Raw genomic sequence first — 20,384 nt, forward strand, 5'->3', positions numbered from 1 at the left:
ACCCAAGCAGTGTTACTGTTCATGTCTGTTTATCAGTGGGTAATGCACGTGGATTTTTATGGCAAAAACATGACAAATTCTGTCCTCTCCCCCATCCTCAGTGCTTTAACATGAAGTTCTGCCTTTATAGGACAGATACGGAGGCTGAGCTGGACCTCGTCAGCCGCCTCGCCAAAGAACATGGTGCTTTTGACGCCGTGAAGTGCACTCACTGGGCAGAAGGGGGCAAGGGCGCCCTGGCGCTGGCTGAGGCCGTCCAGAGGGCAGCTGCGGCCCCCAGCAGCTTCCAGCTTCTCTATGACCTCAAGGTGGGTTAACTGCTGTATGCAAAAACAATAAACCAAAAAAGCACAACGAAGTTTCTGTTTAGGCTTCTGTTCAGAGCCATGTTTAGCAGCTTCAGCCTGTGGGTTTGCGTCTCATGGAGGTGAGTTACATGACCACAGCCTGGACGCCCAACTCCAGACAGCTTTCTTAACAATGTGCATTGCTGCTTTCTGACCGAGGAGGGCATCCAGACAAGAACACCCCAGGAGGTTGGCTCACATCCTAACTTTGGAAAAGGCTCACAGTACAGCCCCTTTTCTGGCAGGAGAAAGGCTTACATAGAGAACCACAGCCTTTAAAGCAGGGCACCAGCCATGTTTCTGCAAACTGGCACTGGGCTACATCAAGCTGAGAAGTGTCGTCTGACTGCTTCCCAGCATAGGGGAAAGCAGTGTGGTTCTGCACACCTTTCCTGGTACGGGGTGCCTGGGGTTCAGAGAAGCACTCAGGCGCGAAACCAGAGTACCTTGGCAGGCTTCAGCGTCCTTTCTGTCACTGAGTAAATTATGATACGTCTGGCGTAGGCAGAAGCACTGCTTATTCTGGGGTACAATAAAGGTAGTTCACAAAGTGGTGGTTCTTATTATAGGGTTGTGCTTTGCTGTCAGTTCTCTGTCCATATACTTCAGAAGGCGATTGGACATTAAGCAGTCCGCCCACAGCAACGACTGCCAGCTTCGTTAGGAGCATGGCATGGACACTGCAGCTGGTTCTGCTTGTGTTATCTAGGCCATAGACTTTCAAAAATAGCCATAAAAAGGTAGAAGGAAGCAAACCCTATTGCTCATGAATTTTAACAGTCTCTTGTTTTCTTTGTCCCTCGCAGACCTAATCTGCTTATATCTTAATTACAGTTAATTAACATTCTATTGACAATGGACATTTTCCTGTTGAGCTTTAGTTTTATAGACTGGTTTGAAAACCTGTTCAACCAAACGTCTTTGGGGGAAATGCCATACACAGAAATTTGCACACAAATACAGAGCATTTATAGACACCTTCTCTAAGCCCGCATCCACGATGCCTGAGTGAGGAACCCCAGTCCTTGGAGGTGAGAAGGAGGCCTGGAAGAAGTGGGATAATGAGGACTTCATAACCCGTTTCTACTTGGAACTTGTATCTGACAGACGGGAAGCTGTCGCATTTTGTCGTATTCAGCATCTGTTGGTCTTAAATCACTCCTCAACGAAAGTACTTTTGCTTCAGAAGTTCTGAATGTGCCTTGGCATTTATAGAGCTCCAGTTATAAGAGGCTATGAAAGTAATCTCTATTGAATCTTTATAAAGCCGCAATTGAATAGCTTCACTTTATTCATGTCCATTATACAAAGCCCCCTCATAAATGATCACAGTTTAGTTCAAAAGGAAATACTTGTTTTCGTAGGTAATTCTTTTTGTAATTATTCTTTTCAGAAAGCAAAACTCGCCCAATGTTAGCCTTAGTTGCTAGGGGGCATGGAGTCACATACTGCCTAATTTAAGTGATTTGCTCACCCAGGTTACCTGTGAGAGTAGCTGTGTTTCCCATTTCCTTTGGGCAGTTTCTCCTTGTGCTGTTTGCTCTTGAATTTTAGTGACTTGAGCTGGGCTGCAAGAGTATTTCAGAGGCCAGACACCACTTCTGAAGGTTTTTGCCCTGGAGGAAGCAGCTCTGGGCTTCCTCATTAGACCTGGAGGTCACTGGTTGGACCCCTGGCCTCTATCCGCTACACAAGTGCCATGAAAAACATATCCTTTCCCACCATCCTTGTTGTATGTTGATCGTATAAGTCATTAGATTGTTGTTTAAATATGGGGATGATTTTGTTTTTATAACTATTTCCAAAGTAACAGCAGTTGACAGTCATTTGTGTTAAAGGGAGCATCTGTACACACTGGGGGTTCTGTGAATGGGTATCAGTTGTCTTAATTCATAAACAGTATCCCAAGTCTGCTTTGATGGGAGACTGATGGTCAGTATTAGAGCATTATTTTTATTTACGAAGAAATAGTTACTCTTGAGCAATATTGTTTATGATGTACCTAGTAAAATCTTACACATGCACACACACATACAGTAACTTGACACCTGTGGGACAGTTTCGGCTTATAAGATCTGGGACCTTGTAGTAAAAAAACGTTTCTAATCCAGTAAACTTTGAACTATTTGCCCATCCTTGTATATGTATAAACACCTGTGGCCGTTTCAGGGACTCTGACCCGGAATACCACTGTAAGTAAAGGTTCATGTCCTCACAGGTATCTAGTCATGCCCTCCCCTCTCTCTCTCATTAGCTCCCAGTTGAGGACAAAATCAGAATTATTGCGCAGAAGATCTATGGAGCTGACAACATCGAATTGCTCCCTGAAGCCCAGCACAAAGCGGAGGTCTACACAAAGCAGGTAGGTGTGTTCTTTCAGCTCTTTTTAAATATCAAGTCTTGGAGGCAGAATGCCCGCGTTGTCCCAGCCCCGCCAGGCACTGCTGTTCTCCTCTGGTCGGCAGCTGTCTCCCCTCTTAAATACTGAGCATGGATTAGGTGGTCCAGTCCCAAGTTCTTTATCTTCCCTGAGGTGGTATGTGAGTGTAGAAAAGTCATGAGGAAACATGAAATGTCTTACTCAAGCACTGAGAGCCTGCCTTGAGTGATATTTTCACTTCTGCTCCAGACTATCATTTTAATCGGTTATATAAATGAAAGTGAAATGTTCATTTGTGGGATATAGTTGTGCGGGCTCCACTCCTTTGCCCAAAAAGGATTTTTTTTTTAATTTATAATGACTAAGCTGGAGGAGAGCGGTGACACAGACATGGACATAAAGGGAGTTGGGTGTTTCAGGTAAACTGCAGAAGCACAGTGCCCAGATGTTCTGCGTTGCATTGCCAGCTTTTCACTTCTCCCACTTCTGTTCCCATCTTTGCCCAGGGCTTTGGGAATCTGCCCATCTGCATGGCCAAGACACACTTGTCCTTGTCTCACAACCCAGAGCTAAAAGGTGTGCCCACTGGCTTCGTCCTGCCCATTCGCGACATCCGCGCCAGCGTTGGGGCCGGCTTTCTGTACCCTCTGGTGGGAACGGTGAGTGAGTGCTGCAAGCGGAGAGGACCGCTTGTTCATCAGTGCTTCTTAAATCGATTACTGTAAACATTACATAAATGCCTAATTAGCAGAGTTCATTGTTAAGGAGAAAGCTGGAGTCGGACCCATTACGATAAATTGTCTAGCCGTGGACCATCTTGGTCTCAGTTCAAGGATGATGCCATGACTGCTTGTACTGAATAATAATTGTTTCCCGGTGGCAGTGTGACCTTGTCTGAATCCCGGATGGGCCTAATTCATAGGCTATGTACAGTACTGTTGTGTATAATCACAGCTGACTTTTATTGGGCACCTTTTACAGACTAACTTAGTCCTCCCAATAGCCTGTTTGAGGCTCTGCACCTCCTGGGTCTTATCAATAGGCCTGGAGCTTATGCCTGAAATTCAGGGAATTAACCATTCTTGAGTAAAGAATTTGCCCCTTAAAGTGTAAATGAAGCCTATAGATAAGAAAGATAAGGCGGCTTATTTATGCTTTTTTCTTCTTTTTTTAATTAATTTTTTTTATTGAAGGGTAATTGCTTTACAGAATTTTGTTGTTTTCTGTGAAACCTCAACATGAATCAGCCATATGTATGCATATACCCCCTCCCTTTTGAACCTTCCTCCCATCTCCCTCCCCATCCCACCCTTCTAGGTTGATACAGAGCCCCTGTTTGAGTTTCCTGAGCCATATAGCAAATTTCCACTGGCTATCTATTTTACATATGGTAATGTAAGTTTCCATGTTGCTCTTTGCTTACATCTAACCCTCTCCTCCTCTCTCCCATGTCCTTAAGTCTGTTCTCTGTGTCTGTTTCTCCACTGCTGCCCTGTAAATAAATTCTTCAGAACCATTTTTCTAGATTCTGTATATGTACATTAGAAACAATATTTATCTTTCTCTTTCTGACTCACTTCACTCTGTATAATAGGTTCTAGGTTCATCCACCTCATTAGAACTGACTCAAATGCGTTCCTTTCTATGGCTGATTATTTACGCTTTGAGATGAATTAATTTTCAAATCCTTCCTTGTCTTACAGGTTTCATACATGTTTTAGGAGGAAAATTGCTAATTGGGAAGTAGAGGAGAGGTTACGGGCATGATTTGGACTGACTTTGTTAGTTAGTTTGGACTCTGTCCCAAAGTCTGCATTGATCCTGTGCCCAGGTATCCCCCACAGATCTGCCCAGTAGCCTATTTGGTTGGCCAGAAAATTCGCTTGAGATGTATAGAAAAACCCAAATGAACTTTTTGGCCAACCAGTATATCTGCAGCTTTTTCTTACCTGAAATAACAGGATTGAAATAGTGAACTAAGCCAGTACACAAATAAAGAAATCAATACATCTCCTTTTGGAGCTTCTTTCAGTTTAGTAAGAAGGCAGTAGGAGGCAATATTACAGTCGGAAGTACAGAAGGTTAAAGCCAAATTCATTTTCAGCTCTGCTGGTTTGGGCCTCAGGATAGTTCAGGTGTCTCGGTGGTAAAGAATCTGCCTGCCAAGCAGGAGACTGGTTGGATCCCTGGATTGGGAAGATGCCCTGGAGAAGGAAATGGCAACCCACTCCAGTATTCTTGCCTGGGAAATTCCATGGGCAAAGGAGCCTGTCAGGCTAGTCCAAAGGGTCACAGAGAGTCGGACATGACTGAGCGACCAAACAACAAGAGGTGTGAGCCCTGCTCCTCGCAGCGCTCTGGGGCAGCGTCACCACGTCACAGTGGTGGCCAGACGGGCCTGCAAGCCAGTGTCCCTCAGCCCCTCCAGAGGCCGGAGGCCTCGCTCTGGTGACAGCATTCATCAATGCTCAGGGTTTGTCAAAATCCCCTTTTAATAAGAACTCTAAACCATTTATCCAGCACCTTGGATATTGTAGAACGTACATTGATTCTGGAGAAACTGTCAGCAGCTGGCAGCTGAAGAAGCAGAACAGTGTTGTCACTTCTGATGTGTGCATGCAGAAGGGTGGCTGTGGAGACAAAAGCGAAACTGGAAGTTTCAGGCCTGCAGTTCGGAGAGGAGCACAGCCTGCCCAGCTCCACGGCAGTCTCATCTAGACAAACTCACATTAGAAGCCCGCTTGGACCAACACGTTTCCACACAAAATCTAGATGGCTTGATGATGACTGTTCTTCTTGCTTCCTAATTGCTGTTGGGGCCTGAATGAGGCTTAGAGGATTTGAACGTTTTATGTACTAATTCACGGGGTGGTGGTTTCTTTTTGGAGGTTTTTTTTTAATCTGAGTTCCTATATGTATATATATAATCTTATTTAAAACTGTTTTCTGATTATCGATATGACCAGTGTCTAAGGGGAAAAAGTCCTACTTGGAAAAGAATAAAAGTACTGAAAATCCTGCTAATTACTATTTGGGGGACCATCTTCAGAATTTTCTGCCAACTTGCACATGCGTGTCTACATCAGTGGGCACCTGTCCTTTATCTTTATAATGTCATCTTCAGGCTCCCTTTTTCTTCCTCGTCCCCACACTCAGCACTTGCTTCTCTTACAGAATTTGAGACTAGAGACCAACATGAGCTCCATATAGTGTGTTCTCAGGAGTGTTGACTGACACTCAGATGTCAGAATCAGGTTTTCTAAAGTAGATGTATTTTGTGTTATGGAAGGTGACTCATCCTTTTCTATGACACTTTTATAGTAAAGTTGTAGAAGTTCCATTTAGTCTCGCTTCCTGTCTGGATCTGATTTGAAACTTGTATGTATGTATTCTTTATAAAGGATGTTGTTCCAGGTTAAAATATACTGAGTTTTCACTGACAAGACTTTACAAATTTATATCTAAGTAGGTATTTGTCAAAGCCAACTCTTCAGAAGAAACAAGTATAAATAAAATCCATAAGCATTGCAAGTTCAGTTTTAGAAAGCCAGATTGGACTAGTAGTAACAGTGATTGTAAAACCATCTAGATTGTGTCCAGCAATGTCATGGCCCAAATTAAAGGATACTGATTGCTAATCTTTTGTTACTGAAGCAAATATATAATACCAGTATCATCTCAAGACTCTTTAAAACAAAATTAAATAGCAGACAAGCCTGCACCTCCTTTTGGTGTTTCAGTGTGAGAACCAAGGGGGTGAATAACTGGCTTAGCCTCCCAGCACTTGCCATTGTGGGGCGAAGGTGCAAACTCCCCCTCAGCCTCCTGTTGCAGCTGTCTGTGTGGGAGCCCAGAGGGAAGACTGGCGACTGGTTTGCTGGAGGACTCGAGGGTTTTCTCTTGAGATCATAACAGAATCAATGACTTGGTTTTTAATTTGTAACACGAAGAATACCGCTTTATGGATAACTGTAAAATAATATTGTGTCTTGGGCTTTCTAACTGAAAGGAGCATGAAGGAAAAGACCCGGTTTAGTTTGTTTTTAATGCTATTTCACATCTCCTAGATGAGCACCATGCCTGGACTCCCTACTCGGCCCTGTTTCTATGATATTGATTTGGACCCTGAAACTGAGCAGGTGAATGGGCTCTTCTAAACAGGTAAGTCATTACTGGCAGAAGTTTTGCTTTTTCCTTATGAGGCATATTTATGAATTATCGGATTCCATCTAAAGCTATGAAAATGCAGATTTCATAATTTAAGATTCCTTCCCAGACATCAGTGAGAGGAGAGGCTGTAGTAGTGAGCATTGGCTGTACCCAGTAAGTGAAATATTTATATTTCCTTACATTTTTGGAAGAAGAGCAGGGGTCATCACAAATTAGCAGCATCAAGGGGAGAGGCACCATCTGATGAATTGTGGAGGGACCCCAGTGAAGGTTAGACCTCTTTGGAGCCCCAGGAGACTCTGGGCTTGGAGCTGATGGCACACTGGAGGGCAGGAGCAGCTGAAGGTCTGTATACTCTGAATGGACGGCAGGCAGGAGTGAGTAAATGTCCTAGAAAGTAGATGAGAGAAGGAAGCGGAAGCAGTCCAGGAATTCTTGGGGTCTTAAATGAAGGGCCTCAAAGTACTCCTCACGATGAGTGAGCCACTCCTGGACATACCAGGTGAAATCTCAAAAACATTAAAGATGAAAATCCTAAAAACCCTTCTCCAGAGAAGAAAAAATGGCTGGCCTGTGAAAGAAGTGAGAATTAGACTGAACCCTTGTCTTCCCAGTAGTAAGAGGCTTCTAGACAGTGGAGGAAAGCCCTCCACACTCACGAGGAAAGGTGACTTTCCACCTGTATTTACACTCCACTAAAACTGTCCAGGTATTCTCAGACAGGCGCAGGCTTGCTGCTCCCACATCCCTTCCTCGGAAGGGATTTAGCAGCTTACTCCAGCAAAATGAGGACCAAACCAGGACAAAGGAAGACATGGTTTTCAGAAGATCAAATCTTAATCTGGACTCAATGAAGGGGAGTCCTGAGGACTGCAAGTGACCCAGAGTTACAAGTCCCAGATGCAATAGAAGGAGGGAGGAAAGACTAGAGAGAGCTAAGACAAGGGTGTCAAAAGGGTAATTATGCAAAAGAAAGGCTCTCACATTGTCTAAGAAAGTCAGGGTCCAGGTGGAAGCCAACCATGGCTATCATCTAGGCAGCTGTACGGATGGTTGTCACAGAAACACAGACACCTGTGCTTGGTGCTGGGGAAGCACTGTTCTTCAGGAGGCATGTGTGACCTTGGAAATGTTGTCATGGCCCATGCTTGATCTGGACTTACACATCCTTGGTTTGGACTTAGACAGTATTTGCACAGCTATGGTGTAAATCCTGTACATTGTTTTCAGGTCTGTGGACAGAAGTGTTGACGGTGAGGAAGGAGGTCAGTGTTAACAACTTCAGCAGCGGTAGAAGATGATGGTGTGGTGTGGACAGGAAGAGGAGATATTTCAGTGCTTAGAGAAAACTGTTTCTTGTCTCTTTGTCTTTCTAGATTGTCCGTCTTCAAGAAGCTGGTTTGAAAGTTTGGCTGCTGTTTATTCAGGCTTCCTGTCAGGAAGTGTGGGGAAATCAAGAGAAGTCAGTCCCTGCCCCCAAAGGTCTTCTGAAATGAGTAGTGGGAGTTTCCCCAGAAGCCTTTCTTCAGTTTTAATTTGCATCATTGTGTATAAATTAACCTGAATCATGTACACGTCTAATTACCTTACTGAATCCCTGGAATAAAAGTAAATAATTTTTCAGGCTCCATGTTCAAATAGAAATTGTAGCATTTAACAGTCTGTTGCCTTAGCTCTGCTTTCCCCTGTGATCTGGGAGACCTCTGCCACAACAGAAGCAGCCAGTGCTAGTGTGTACCTTAGGATATGTTGTGTTTAAAGGGGGAACGATGCGTGCGTGCTTGTGTGTTTCTGGGAGGACACATAATAAGGAGACCTCCTTAGAGGGCTGAGGGAGAAATGGAATTTGGAGAACATGCCTTTTTGTCATGTACATATATATATGTGTATAGAGAGAGAGAGAGTTGTTTTTTTTAATGCTTTCTTGGCCTCATTGCCTTGGTCAGTCAGTCAGTCTAGTTTTTGGGGAACTACTTTTTTTTTTTTTTTTCCTTTGCTACACTGTGTGCATGTGAAACCTCCCCAACCAGGGATTGAACCCATGCCATCTGCTCTGGAAGCTTGGAGTCGTAACTACTGGACCACCAGGGAAGCCCAAAATATTGCCTTTTTTTTTTTTTTTTAACTCTGAGAAAGTATTGCTTATATAGGTTTTTATCCTGAACTTCCTTAGAATTCCCATTGCTATCACAGCTTCAGCACCATTCTTTTTTTAATGTATATAGTATTTATTTATTTATTTGGCTTTGCCAGGTCTTAGATGCAGCATGTGGGATCTGGTTCCCTGACCAGGGATCAAACCTGGGCCCCCTGCATTGGGAGCTCAGAGTCCTAGGCACTGGACCACCAGGGAAGCCCCCAGCATCATTCATTTTTAAAAGTCCTCAGGAAGGATGGTTATACAGTATTAACCGTAGGATGGCTCTTTTGGCTCTGCGAATGATTATTTAGCTTCTACCCTGTGCCTGAGCTCTCTAGCCCTCCCTACAGGATGTTTTTTCCCCCTCAAATGTTTTCCCTTCTCTTTGTTTATCGTCCATCTCTGTTGTGCCATTCTTCCTTCTCTTTCCCCTTTCTCTTCCTGCATCGGGCCCTTCCAGAAGATGTCACATCCACACTGGTGCCAGTGCTGCACAGTTAGCATTGCAGAGCAGTGTTTTTCCTGGTGTCCTTGGTTTTATTATTTTTAATCCCCTAGGTTGTTCATATCAATGTTGTAATACTGTCAGTTTCACAGTCTAAAGAAATGACAGCATAGGCATATGGCAGAGGGGGTCAAAGCACAGAGCCCCAGCTCCATCACGCCTTGCACGCTTCCTGGCGCATCATACACACTCAGTGATGTCAGTTCCTGTTAGAGAGCATCCCTGGGGCCGTCTGCACGGAGTTCACTATTTCCAGTGGGTTTTTTTTTTTTTAATGTCCTATAAAACCTCATCTGGAATGGGACCTGCTGGGAATTCAGTTTGTAAACAAGAGAGTAAAGCAGTGTATTGTTAGTCTAGGTGACCTGAAGATCATCTTTAAAAATTTAGGCTTTCTCGTATCACCAAAAGCCATGTGGGTTTTGTTTGTCGTATATGTGTTTTAGCTGTGCTGCACAGCTTGTGCGGTCTTAGTTCCCAGACCAGGGATCAAACTTGTGGCCCCTGCAGTGGAACCCACAGAGTCCTAACCACTGGACTTCCAAGGAAGCCCCAGCCATGTGGGCTTAATCTTTAATATTTCTAGAAATACTGAACACAACTGGTGGGAAGACAAAGATTATAAACAAAGCCCTAATACATAAATGGGCTTCCCTGGTGGCTCAGCTGCAATGTGGGAGAACTGGGTTCGATCCCTGGGTTGGAAAGATCCTCTGGAGAAGGGAATGGCCACCCACTCCAGTATTCTGGCCTGGAGAATGACTGTATAGTCCTTGGGGTCACAAAGAGTCGGACACGACTGAGCAACTCACTTTCAATACAATAAATAGTTTTTTACCCAGTATTTGAAGGTCAAGAGAAGGCATAAAGAACAAAAAATAACTGCAGGCTATCTGAAGACCTGAACTCAAGACTTACTGCAAAAAAAAAAAAAAAAAGTCTTACTGCCAAGCATTAGTGGCCTTGGAATAGTGTGTGTAGCCAGAGAAGGACTAGTGTCTTTCCTTTGGGCCTAGGCATCCTTCAAGATCACTGACCTCCCTGTCCCTGCTCTGACCCTGAGTGGTTAATGGTTTCCCTCCCTATATTTTAATGTTACTGATAAACAGATTGCATCTCCTCAGATCTGCACCTCAGAGGCTTGCTGTGCAATGAAGATGTATATACATTCTCAATTCAAGGAAGAAAATGTTTATGTGCTGTCAAGTAAAGCAGATTGCAGCAGAATTAGTGTCGAGTTTACGTTGGCTGGGGCAACCCTGGTGGTGCCCGGAAACAGATCAAACCAGCAGAGAGCTGCAGCCATATTCATTTAATGGTGTACCGGGGAAGGGAAGTGGAGGGCTTATTCCCAGGAGGTCTCATAACATGTAAGAATTATTACCAAGGAGTTATAAACCATTTTTGGTAACTGCAGACCCAGGCTGTGGGTGGATAGGGACTAGAATGGGAGAAATGGTATCATCTGTAGAGATCAGATAAATAAGCGATTTTATTGGCACACTGTATCTGGTGATATTAACAAGATAAGCTGTAGGTAGGGTAATTTCTCATCAGATTGAAGATATATTTAGAGCCTGTTTCTCATTATATAATAAAAAGCTACTAATGGAATAGCAGACAATGATATGGGTTTACTTACTGTCACTTAAATGAGTTCAAGGATGACAGGTTTCTTTCATGTATGAAGTACTGGATATCTCATCACATGTATGAGGTACTGGATATCTCATCAGATTGTATGAGGTACTGGATATCTCATCAGATTGTATGAGGTACTGGATATCTCATCAGATGTATGAGGTACTGGATATCTCATCAGATTGAAGATATATTTAGAGCCTGTTTCTCATTATATAATAAAAAGCTACTAATGGAATAGCAGACAATGATACGGGTTTACTTACTAATTGTCACTTAAATGAGTTCAAGGATGACAGGTTTCTTTCATGTATGAGGTACTGGATATATTTTTTGAAACTCTGACTTAGCATTGGGTTCTAGTTACATTCTAAAGAAAAACCACAATACAGTATTTTATTTATGATTCTATACTGTGTGTGTCTTGGAGGTTGGAGATGAGTTGTATGTAATACACCTTAAAGAAATCTGCCCTTCAAATACAAAATCAATTCACCTCTCATCCCAAACCACTTTTCAGTATTTTTTTTTTTTTTTAAGAAAAGCACATGGAATAAGATCTATGTCATCAAGATGACCTTTATTGTTTTAATCTGTTGCTTATTTCATTTCCAGTTACTTCCTAATAAGACAGCTATTCTACCCTGTCTTCATCTAGATAAGCTTATCTTATTTTTGCTTGAAATTGCTGCAAACTCCCAAATCTGCTAGATTTAGGAAAATTTGTATCTCAATAATAGCATCTCAGTTAGTTATGAATGACATGGATTTCTTTTGATTTGTTTAAAGTTCAAAACTAACAGCAGGGTCAGTAACCCATCTGAGACATCTTCACATATATTTGCTGAATAAACAAAGAAATTGAACTCTTAATTATAACTACTATAAATTGGTGCTTATAAATGCTTATGGATTTTCCTGTTTTACAGCTTTTGTCTCTAAGATCTTGACAGATTAGATTCAGCTTTACCTTTGTGTGCTAATAGTTCTTTGCTTAGTAAGTCTCAGATAAAGCTATAGAATCTTAACAAAAGTAAAATATATTCCTGGAAAAACATCCCCAAATGGGTAACTGAGGTTTACCTATAAAGTATCATGATCCTATAAAAGAAAAAAGATAAGTACAACTACTTTTCAGAAATTCTTCCCTCCATCTTAATGAGTTCTTCATCTGGGGGTGTGCATGGGAGGGGCCAGAGGAGGAGAGAGGAGCTGAGCATCCTGGAGGACCTCACCTCTGGAGCTCCCAGGAGTGCCCTTGTATGTCATATTAAACCCAAAGCAAGTCACTCACTGCAACACCTTTCATTGGTGTTAATATATAGCACACAATGGATTATGTATTCAAATAAATGCTTATGGTGCTTTTCACTAAAGTTTAAGAATCTGTAAATAAAGACTCAAAATGTGTCAAAATACACAACAGCTAAACTGAATCTACCCTCCAGTCAGGCAGGAGAGTAGATAATGCCAGTACCCTTCCTCTGATCAGGACTGGAGTTGTGAGGAACAGGGCTCCAGTTCTCCACCCCCCACTTAACTGAGAGGGACAAGGTTAAGCAGACACCTAGGAACATACTGAAGGGAAACACAGGTAACTTGTAAGCCACTTAATCTTGGAAATCTATACAAGGTATAAAGGATGGGTGAAGCTGGGTTCCTGCGTTCTGAACTGCGTTCAGCACACAGATTGGGTCATTTCTACCCGCCTTCTAAGCACTGACTTCCCTGGTGGCTCAGACGGTAAAGCGTCTGTCTACAATGCAGGAGACCTGGGTTTGATCCCTGGGTCAGGAAGTTCCCTGCAGAAGGAAAAGGCAACTCACTCCAATACTCTTGCCTAGAAAATCCCATGGACGGAGGAACCTGGTGTCCATGGGGTCGCAAAGAGTCAGACACGACTGAGCGACTTCACATCACATCTAGACACTTAGGGAGAGAAGAGCCTACTATGTCTTGAGGTTCTGAAACCCTTTGGCCGTGAACCTTGATATCCAAAACTTTCCCAGGAGTGGGTTTGGGTGTAATGAGGTTTTTGTTTTGTTTTGTTTTTCTCTCTCTCTCTCTCAATTCACATAATGTCATTTTCTCTCCAAACAAGGTTCACTGCAAAGTTTTGAATCCTACTTTTAAAATGTGCTGTATGCTGTGACTTAAATATTCAGTGGGGGGATTTATAATGGGATGCGTGTCATTCAAAATTGGATTTAACTACTTTGCTCTGAGAAAAAAATAGAGGAGGCTTTTGACCCGGGTCCCTTCCCCATCTGCCGGCTCGCTCTCGTTGGCCCCAGTGAGGTCGCGCGGCGGGGATTGCCGCCAGGCTGGAAGCGCGACGGTCGGCGTCTCAGCGGCCGGGCGAGCTGCTAGATGGAGAGACCTCTGGATCTGCTACCCTCACCGCCCCGCCGCCCCCAGCCCGGCCCCGCCCCGCGCCCGCCCCCTCCGCGCGCATTGGTGCCGCCGCCTGTCGGTCCCCGCGCTCTGGGGAGGGGGCGCCGCGGGGCTGCGGTCCCTCTGCAGAGGGCTGCTCGCTCCCGGTGCGACCGTGGCTTCCGCGTGCCCCGGCGTCCAGCCCTGCGTCGGCCAGGGACCCCGCGGTAAGTGAGGAAGGCGAGGAGGTTGCGGGGCAGAGGGTGCGGGCAGGTGTCCGGTCCGCTGATCGCCTGTGCGGCAGAGTAGGCGGGAGGTGCCCGCTGGACCACCCAAGGTGGCCAGGGTGAGAATCAGGAAGGTCATTTGTCCGCAGACATCTCCAGCCAGAGCGACCCTCATTGGCTCTGTCCGCCCACCTCTTCGTGTTACATCTCCTCCTAGGAGCAGGTGTTGCTGATAGCTTTTCATTCCTTGCCCTTTTGGGGGGAAATATGGTGTGGGGATCCTGGCCATTATCATTGTGCAGAGAACTTGAAGCTGGGTTACCTGTTCCACGCCCCAGCATTTTCCTTTTTGAGTACTTTCTCCTGCGCTCTGGCTCCTGCCAAAGGCACAATCTAGGCGAAGGAGAGACGCCTTCCTCCAGGAGGAAGCTTCGCCGTCAGCACCGGGAGATGGGAGAGACTCACTACTTTCCCCAGAGAGCGGCTGCTTCTCTGCTCACGGGAATATGGGGAGGGGTATTTTCTGTGGCAGTAAACTTGCGGTTCTATCAGGAAATTATAACAGGGACTTTAAGATTGCCGAGGCGATAAAACCATCTGCGCAGGTTAAGGACGAATCAGTTGCAGCTTAGTGTTATGCAAAGTTTTAGTGTCGCTGCCCTGCACCTTCCCCATTTCAGTTAGGTTTTATTTGGATATTTGTTGTATTTCTTCATCTGATATACATTCAAGTGAGCTTCTCAAGTAGTTGTCTTTGGGCAATCTAGGATAATTTCAAATGATACATTTCTAAACATGGTCTAATTTCGATATTTCTATTGGCTCTACATCCTCTGGTTAATAAAAACTCTCAGGCGCTGAGAATTCACAAGAAGGGAGGGGATTTAAAGAGCTATAATCAGCTGTGGTTCTTGTGTTTGGAAGCATATGAGGAGGGACATTGTAAAAATGTTCATATTTTAGTTTCGTCATTGTTGTAGGATGACTATCTTTCTGTCAGAGGAATGGAGTATATAAGACTCAACCTAAGAGGATATTTACTTAGATGATGAACTGATTTTCAGAGTTCCAGTTCCTTCTATGGTTCATGGAATCAAGGGCTACCCAAATAAACCTTCAACAGTGAAGGATTTACATTAAAAAACAAACAAAAAACAGTACAAAGAAAGAGTCCCTTTGCTTATTTTAGGACATCCATCTAAAATTCATAGGATTTTTGTTAGGTGACCACCTCACATCTCTGTTCATTGGTACCCTCATACCACTCTGTGGATTGATTTTAAAATATACCTTTATATTTATGTCACTAATTAGTTTGCCAATTGCATATCTTATCAACTTATTTTTGGCTTTCAGATTAGTTCCAGAGCCAAGATAATAAAATACAAAGAATTTCAAAAGCTTGATTTTAAAATAGCAAGAACTCATTCTGAGTCTTGGTTCAGTTATGAGTCGATGGGTTACATTATGGTTACATGACCATTAAGCAGTTTTAAAATTTTTTGACTAGTGAGTCTAGTGCAGATTAGGATCTCCAAACAATTCATTTTTCTGATGAAACTCTTAAAGCCCAGTTTCAGAGGACAAGCTTTGAAAACAGGCAATCTTGGGTTGAATCTGAGCTCTGTTATCAACTAGCCGTATAATCTAGAGCAAGTTACTTAACCTATCTAGGCCTAGATTTCTTCATCTGTAGATGGTGATAGCACCACCTCCTCTAATGTGGGAGGATTAGAGATGTATATAAAAGTGCTTAGCACTTCCTAATACATAGGAATTGCTCAATAAATGTCAACTGTTTTATCATCATTCACTCTGACCTTCAACTATGTGCTCATTATAGAAAATGTTTGAACAGCAGATACTTAGAAAAAAATGTTAAAATTATACAAACAAATTTACAAGTAGAGAATGACAGTAATGTTAAATTTCCCACGAGCATGTATGAAAAGTAGCACCTCCTTCATGGAACATACATTTTTAGAACAGAAACCTTATGGTATACTGGAAAGAACATTAGAGAGTCAAAGTCTTCAGTTCTAACTCTGGCTCTGACTTCATCTAACTGAGACCTTCAACAGGCCAGCTGCCCACACTGGAGTTCAGTTTTTTCACCTGGCTTGATTTGAATAATCTCAAATAATCTCTAAGATCTTTGCAACTTCAGAACTCTTTATTGCATGTAATAAAAAATTACATTAGCTTGCTTATCACCCTGCTCTTCATTGTTTTTGGTGGTGATGGTGATTTTTGTTTCTTAATTTGCAATTCAGAGAATTACATAAACAATTCATAGAAACAGCACAACTCCAGAATTGATAAAATAATAACAGATCTACAGAGTAATCCAAAATGAAGTTTTAACAACAACAACAAAAAAGAGTAAAATAAATACACAATGAAGTATTTTGGATAGGGCAAAAATAAACCCCAACTTTTATTCTCCAGTCATTTCAGTAAATTAGTATGTGGGAAATATGCCAGGTAGAATCATATGCATTCAACTGAAATAGTCTCTATAGAAAACAATAGACTGATGGTGAAATAAAATATCCCTCTTTTCTCTTATCAGGTTGCTCCTTAAATAAAACAAAAATCTATCCAGTAAAAGGGCTTTCATGAAGAAATTAGCGAAATTACAATAGAGAATGTAGGCATTTGTATAACTGGAGAAACCACCTAAAATGACCATATGGAGTAAGACGAAAGGAATGATTACATCTGGAAGAAATTTTACTCAGTGTGATATTTTTGCCCACTTTTTTGTCATAATAGACTGCTAAGGAAGAGACGATATAGTTTTCTAGAGGAAGAAAAGTGTAATGTGAAAATGGAGATCACAGTTTCTGAAATACAAGTAGAAAGCAAGGATGAGACGAGATCAGCAGAAGTTAGACCTCAGGATGAGAGGCAGGAGGAAAAAGCATCGATGCTCTGCTTCAAGAGAAGAAAAAAAGCAGCCAAAGCAATGAAGCCCGAAGCCAGCTCTAAAGCTGCTGATGCAGCAAAGAAGTGTCCTCCAGAAGCACGAGCTTCTGATCAGCCACAGCGCCCTGGCGGGGCCTGGGACTCAATCAAACGCCTTGTAACACGCAGGAAAAGGTCAGAGTCTTCAAAGCAGCAAAAGCCCTTTAAGGCTAAACTGCAATCTGAAATCAATGCTGAGGATGCTAATCCTTCTAAGAAAAAGGCAAAATCCAGACTCAAGATTCCCTGCATAAAATTCTCAAAAGGAGAGAAAAGAAGTAATCACTCCAAAATCATAGAAGACTCAGACCGCAGTGTCAAAGTCCAAGAGGCTGAAAATCTGGTTACAAAAACTCAGACCCAATCAGATGACCAGGCAACAAAGAGCAAGTCGCCCCAGGATGTAAGGGAAGATGTCTCACAGAAAGGGGACGATGAGGTCTGTGAATCAAATGTGAACAACAGCATAACTTCTCCTGGAGAGAAAGTGATTTCAGTAGAACTTGAGTTAGATATGGGTCATTCTGCTATTCAAACAGGAACTCTAATCCTTGAAAAAGATACTGAAATGCTTGAGGAAAAACAAAGCATTCAACCTCAGCACGTGAGCCCATTGGAAGCTTCGGACACAGAACAGGAGCTCCCAGTGGGTTCTGAAGTTCCTCCCTCATCTGCAGTCCCAGATCAACAAATTCTGGAAGAAGCCAGAAATGGTGTCCTAGAAAGGGGACCAGATTGGAAGGAGCATGAAAGTAGAGAGATTGTTGTTGAGGAGAGTAAGCCAAAAGATACTGAATTGAGCCAGGAATTGGATTTTCAAGAAAATGAGATCACTGCAGAAAAACCTAAACCAGAAGAAAGCAAAAGAATGGAGCCAATTGCTATTATTATCACAGACACTGAAATCAGTGAATTTGATGTTAAGAAATCTAAAAATGTCCCTAAGCCATTCTTAATTTCAATTGAAAATGAGCAAGTAGGGGTTTTTGCTAATGACAGTGGTTTTGAGGGTAGAACTTCGGAACAATATGAAACACTCTTAATAGAAACAGCTTCTTCTCTTGTCAAGAATGCTATCCAGTTGTCTATAGAACAGCTTGTTAATGAAATGGCCTCTGATGATAATACAATAAACAATCGTCTACAGTGACAATTTTTAGATCATGGGAAGGAAAAACAAAAGCTTAATAGTTAATTATTTTACATATTCGTGGCATTTCTTTTTTCAGCAACAAATGAGAGATTTAGCATCTGGAATTTAACCCAACACAATTCCAACCTAGAAGTCAAGTGCTAAAGAATGAATCAAGTTATAAAACCCTCCCTACCACTGAAATGCAGCCATTTCTGGATTGGAGGAAGTCAGTACAAATTGCAATGAAAAGTGACATCAGGGGAGTTGCTAAAATGGTTTCTGGAGATTAGAGTGCTTGGGAGAAGATACATTTAATGAATACTTGCAGTATGCCATAAGCTCTTTCATGTCCTCTGATGTCACAAAGCCTGGTTTCCTTTTGATAGTTCAACACTGTGTATAGGTTAATATCGCATTCTGTTTTCAACAACTTTTTTTTTACAGTGCACTTTTATGTTATTTGAAATGATGAATATGGTGAACTGTTTTTGTGAATGTGTGATTTATAGTAGTAAGACTACTGCCTAGGACTTACACTCCTAGGCAGTAGCCTTACCTCAAAACAATACTGCAAACCAAAATATATATGTATATAGTTTGATTAAACATGAGTGGTTTTCTAGTCTTGCTCAAGTTCCTTACAAAAGCCATTCACAAACTACTTCAAACAGGCAAGTAATTACCAAGTGCAAAGGTGTGGATACAGGGAGTGCATTTTCCCTCTCCATCTTTCTTCTACCCCAGAAAGACCTGTGTAAATCCACTTGTGCAAGACCACCTGCTGAAAACCTAAAAAAAAAAAAAAAAGCAACAACAAAAACAAAAAGTGGAATGTTATTTTCCATCCAGGAGAAGACAAACTTCCCAAGTAACAAGAGATCACAGGTGACACAGGATTCATCCTGCAAGATTTAATCTCTGGAGACTATATTCATCAATCTCTCCTTGAAGAGGGGAGAGTGGATTCAAAGCCAACCTGGCAGTAAAGTCCTAGGAAATCACAATCAATTCAGTTCAGTTGCTCGGTCGCGTCCGATTCTTTGCGACCCCATGGACTCAGCACGCCAGGCCTCCCTATCCATCACCAACCTGAGTTGGTGATGCCATCTAACCATCTCATCCTCTGTTGTCCCCTTCTCCTCCTGCCCTCAATCTTTCCCAGCATCAGGGTCTTTTCAAATGAGTCAGCTCTTCGCATCAGGTGGCCAAAGTATTGGAGTTTCAGCTTCAACATCAGTCCTTCCAATGAATATTCAGGACTGATTTCCTCTAACATGGACTGGTTGGATTGTGATTTATTAGGAAATCACAATAATTTAATGAAAATATTACTCATGCTTGCTCAAGAATGAGCCAAATACATAGCTGAATAGAAAGTAGAAAGTTATTACTAAAGTACATATTTTAAATGGTAGTATTCTTTCATTGTGCCTATGTGTTGAGAGACACTAGTAAACATTTTACATGAATATTGAAAATTTACTTTTTCATCAGTACTTAGTCCAGCTAATCCCTTACACAAAAAAATGAACTTAATATAGCAAGAAGGGCTAGTGTTTTATTTAGTTATTTAAATCATCGATCTCAGTGATTGCCATATTTTTTTAAAAAGTAATTGTTTCAGCCTTTCCTTGTGTGAAATAGCCATAAGACTGCAATACACTTCCCTACCTCACAGGTCAGGGTTCACATTGTACAGTCCCCTACTGAGTGACAGTGTCACTCTGAAAGTAGATGAAATAGCTAAGAACTTTCACTTGAGTTGTAAGGTACTTGTTAAAGGTATTCGTATGTTCTTAAAGAAAAGAATGTATATTAGATGATTTAAAACGATCTGGTGACTTCCTGCATTATTTATGGATTGCATACAGAAAGTATGTGCTAATTTGTCCCTTAGAATCTAGTTTCTTCCTTTAAGTACCTATTGAGACCTCTGGCAGAAGAATGTGACTTTGGAACTAAACCAGATAATGGATATTATTAGCAAGATTGTTTGTTGAAGTGTAAAAGTATTTCCCCAGATTTTCCTCCCTTCATGCTTATAATCTTGCGGGGAGGGAGCACAGGGAAGGAAACTACCAGTCCTTCAATTTAGCAAGATGAAAAGTGGATCTTTCAAAACATGACCCAAGAAATCAATTTCTTTTAATTATATAACTCTTAAACAAAAGACTGCTAAGTCATCCTCCCTAAAAATACTTTTTAATTCACTATATGTGGTGCTAATGGACTTGGACAGCTACCAGCAACTACATATTTAAAAGTGAGCAATTTTTTTAAAAAAACTGACTAAAGTTGGTGCGTTTTACAGAGTTTTGAAGAATCCTGCCTTCATTTACTGCAAGGATGGCTCAAGCCAATATACTTGATTGTAAGTTTTTAGTAATTTCTCATGAATGAGCAAAAAGTATAGCACTTACCAGTTATTGAAAATATTTTCAAATGTTTAGGTATATTTATTTGGGAGTTTTAAAAACATGTGAGATAAATATGTGTAAT

The 20,384-nt window shown here is 42.1% G+C and overlaps 3 protein-coding genes across 6 annotated transcripts in view; 2 read left to right on the forward strand and 1 right to left on the reverse strand.

The window, feature by feature from the left end:
- Positions 1 to 8,520, forward strand: part of MTHFD1 (methylenetetrahydrofolate dehydrogenase, cyclohydrolase and formyltetrahydrofolate synthetase 1) — a 60,735-nt gene extending 52,215 nt beyond the window's left edge. For both annotated transcript variants that reach the window (XM_061429104.1, XM_061429105.1), the window contains exons 24-28: positions 131 to 308; positions 2,602 to 2,709; positions 3,234 to 3,386; positions 6,795 to 6,888; positions 8,274 to 8,520. In XM_061429104.1, the coding sequence (XP_061285088.1) occupies positions 131 to 308; positions 2,602 to 2,709; positions 3,234 to 3,386; positions 6,795 to 6,884 (529 nt within the window). In that variant the 3' untranslated portion in view covers positions 6,885 to 6,888; positions 8,274 to 8,520. The remainder of the gene's footprint in view (positions 1 to 130; positions 309 to 2,601; positions 2,710 to 3,233; positions 3,387 to 6,794; positions 6,889 to 8,273) is intronic.
- A 7,415-nt stretch (positions 8,521 to 15,935) lies between these two features.
- The window catches only part of ZBTB25 (zinc finger and BTB domain containing 25), a 34,489-nt gene continuing 30,040 nt past the window's right edge, over positions 15,936 to 20,384 (reverse strand). For 2 of the 3 annotated variants that reach the window (XM_061429126.1, XM_061429127.1), the window contains one exon: positions 15,936 to 18,674. In XM_061429126.1, coding sequence (XP_061285110.1) covers positions 18,565 to 18,674 — 110 coding nt within the window. In that variant the 3' untranslated portion in view covers positions 15,936 to 18,564. The remainder of the gene's footprint in view (positions 18,675 to 20,384) is intronic. The other variant, XM_061429124.1, reaches the window with a different exon arrangement.
- On the forward strand, positions 16,614 to 18,711 carry AKAP5 (A-kinase anchoring protein 5). The gene has a single exon (XM_061429130.1). The coding sequence runs from the start codon at positions 16,614 to 16,616 to the stop codon at positions 17,898 to 17,900; it is 1,287 nt and encodes a 428-aa protein (XP_061285114.1). The 3' UTR covers positions 17,901 to 18,711.

Source organism: Bos javanicus, chromosome 10 (genome assembly GCF_032452875.1).
Source record: "Bos javanicus breed banteng chromosome 10, ARS-OSU_banteng_1.0, whole genome shotgun sequence".
NCBI classification, from domain to species: domain Eukaryota; kingdom Metazoa; phylum Chordata; class Mammalia; order Artiodactyla; family Bovidae; genus Bos; species Bos javanicus.

Coding starts and splice junctions, on each gene's coding strand:
- AKAP5 (XM_061429130.1), top strand. CDS start 16,614: ATGGAGATCACAGTTTCTGAAATACAAGTAGAAAGCAAGGATGAGACG.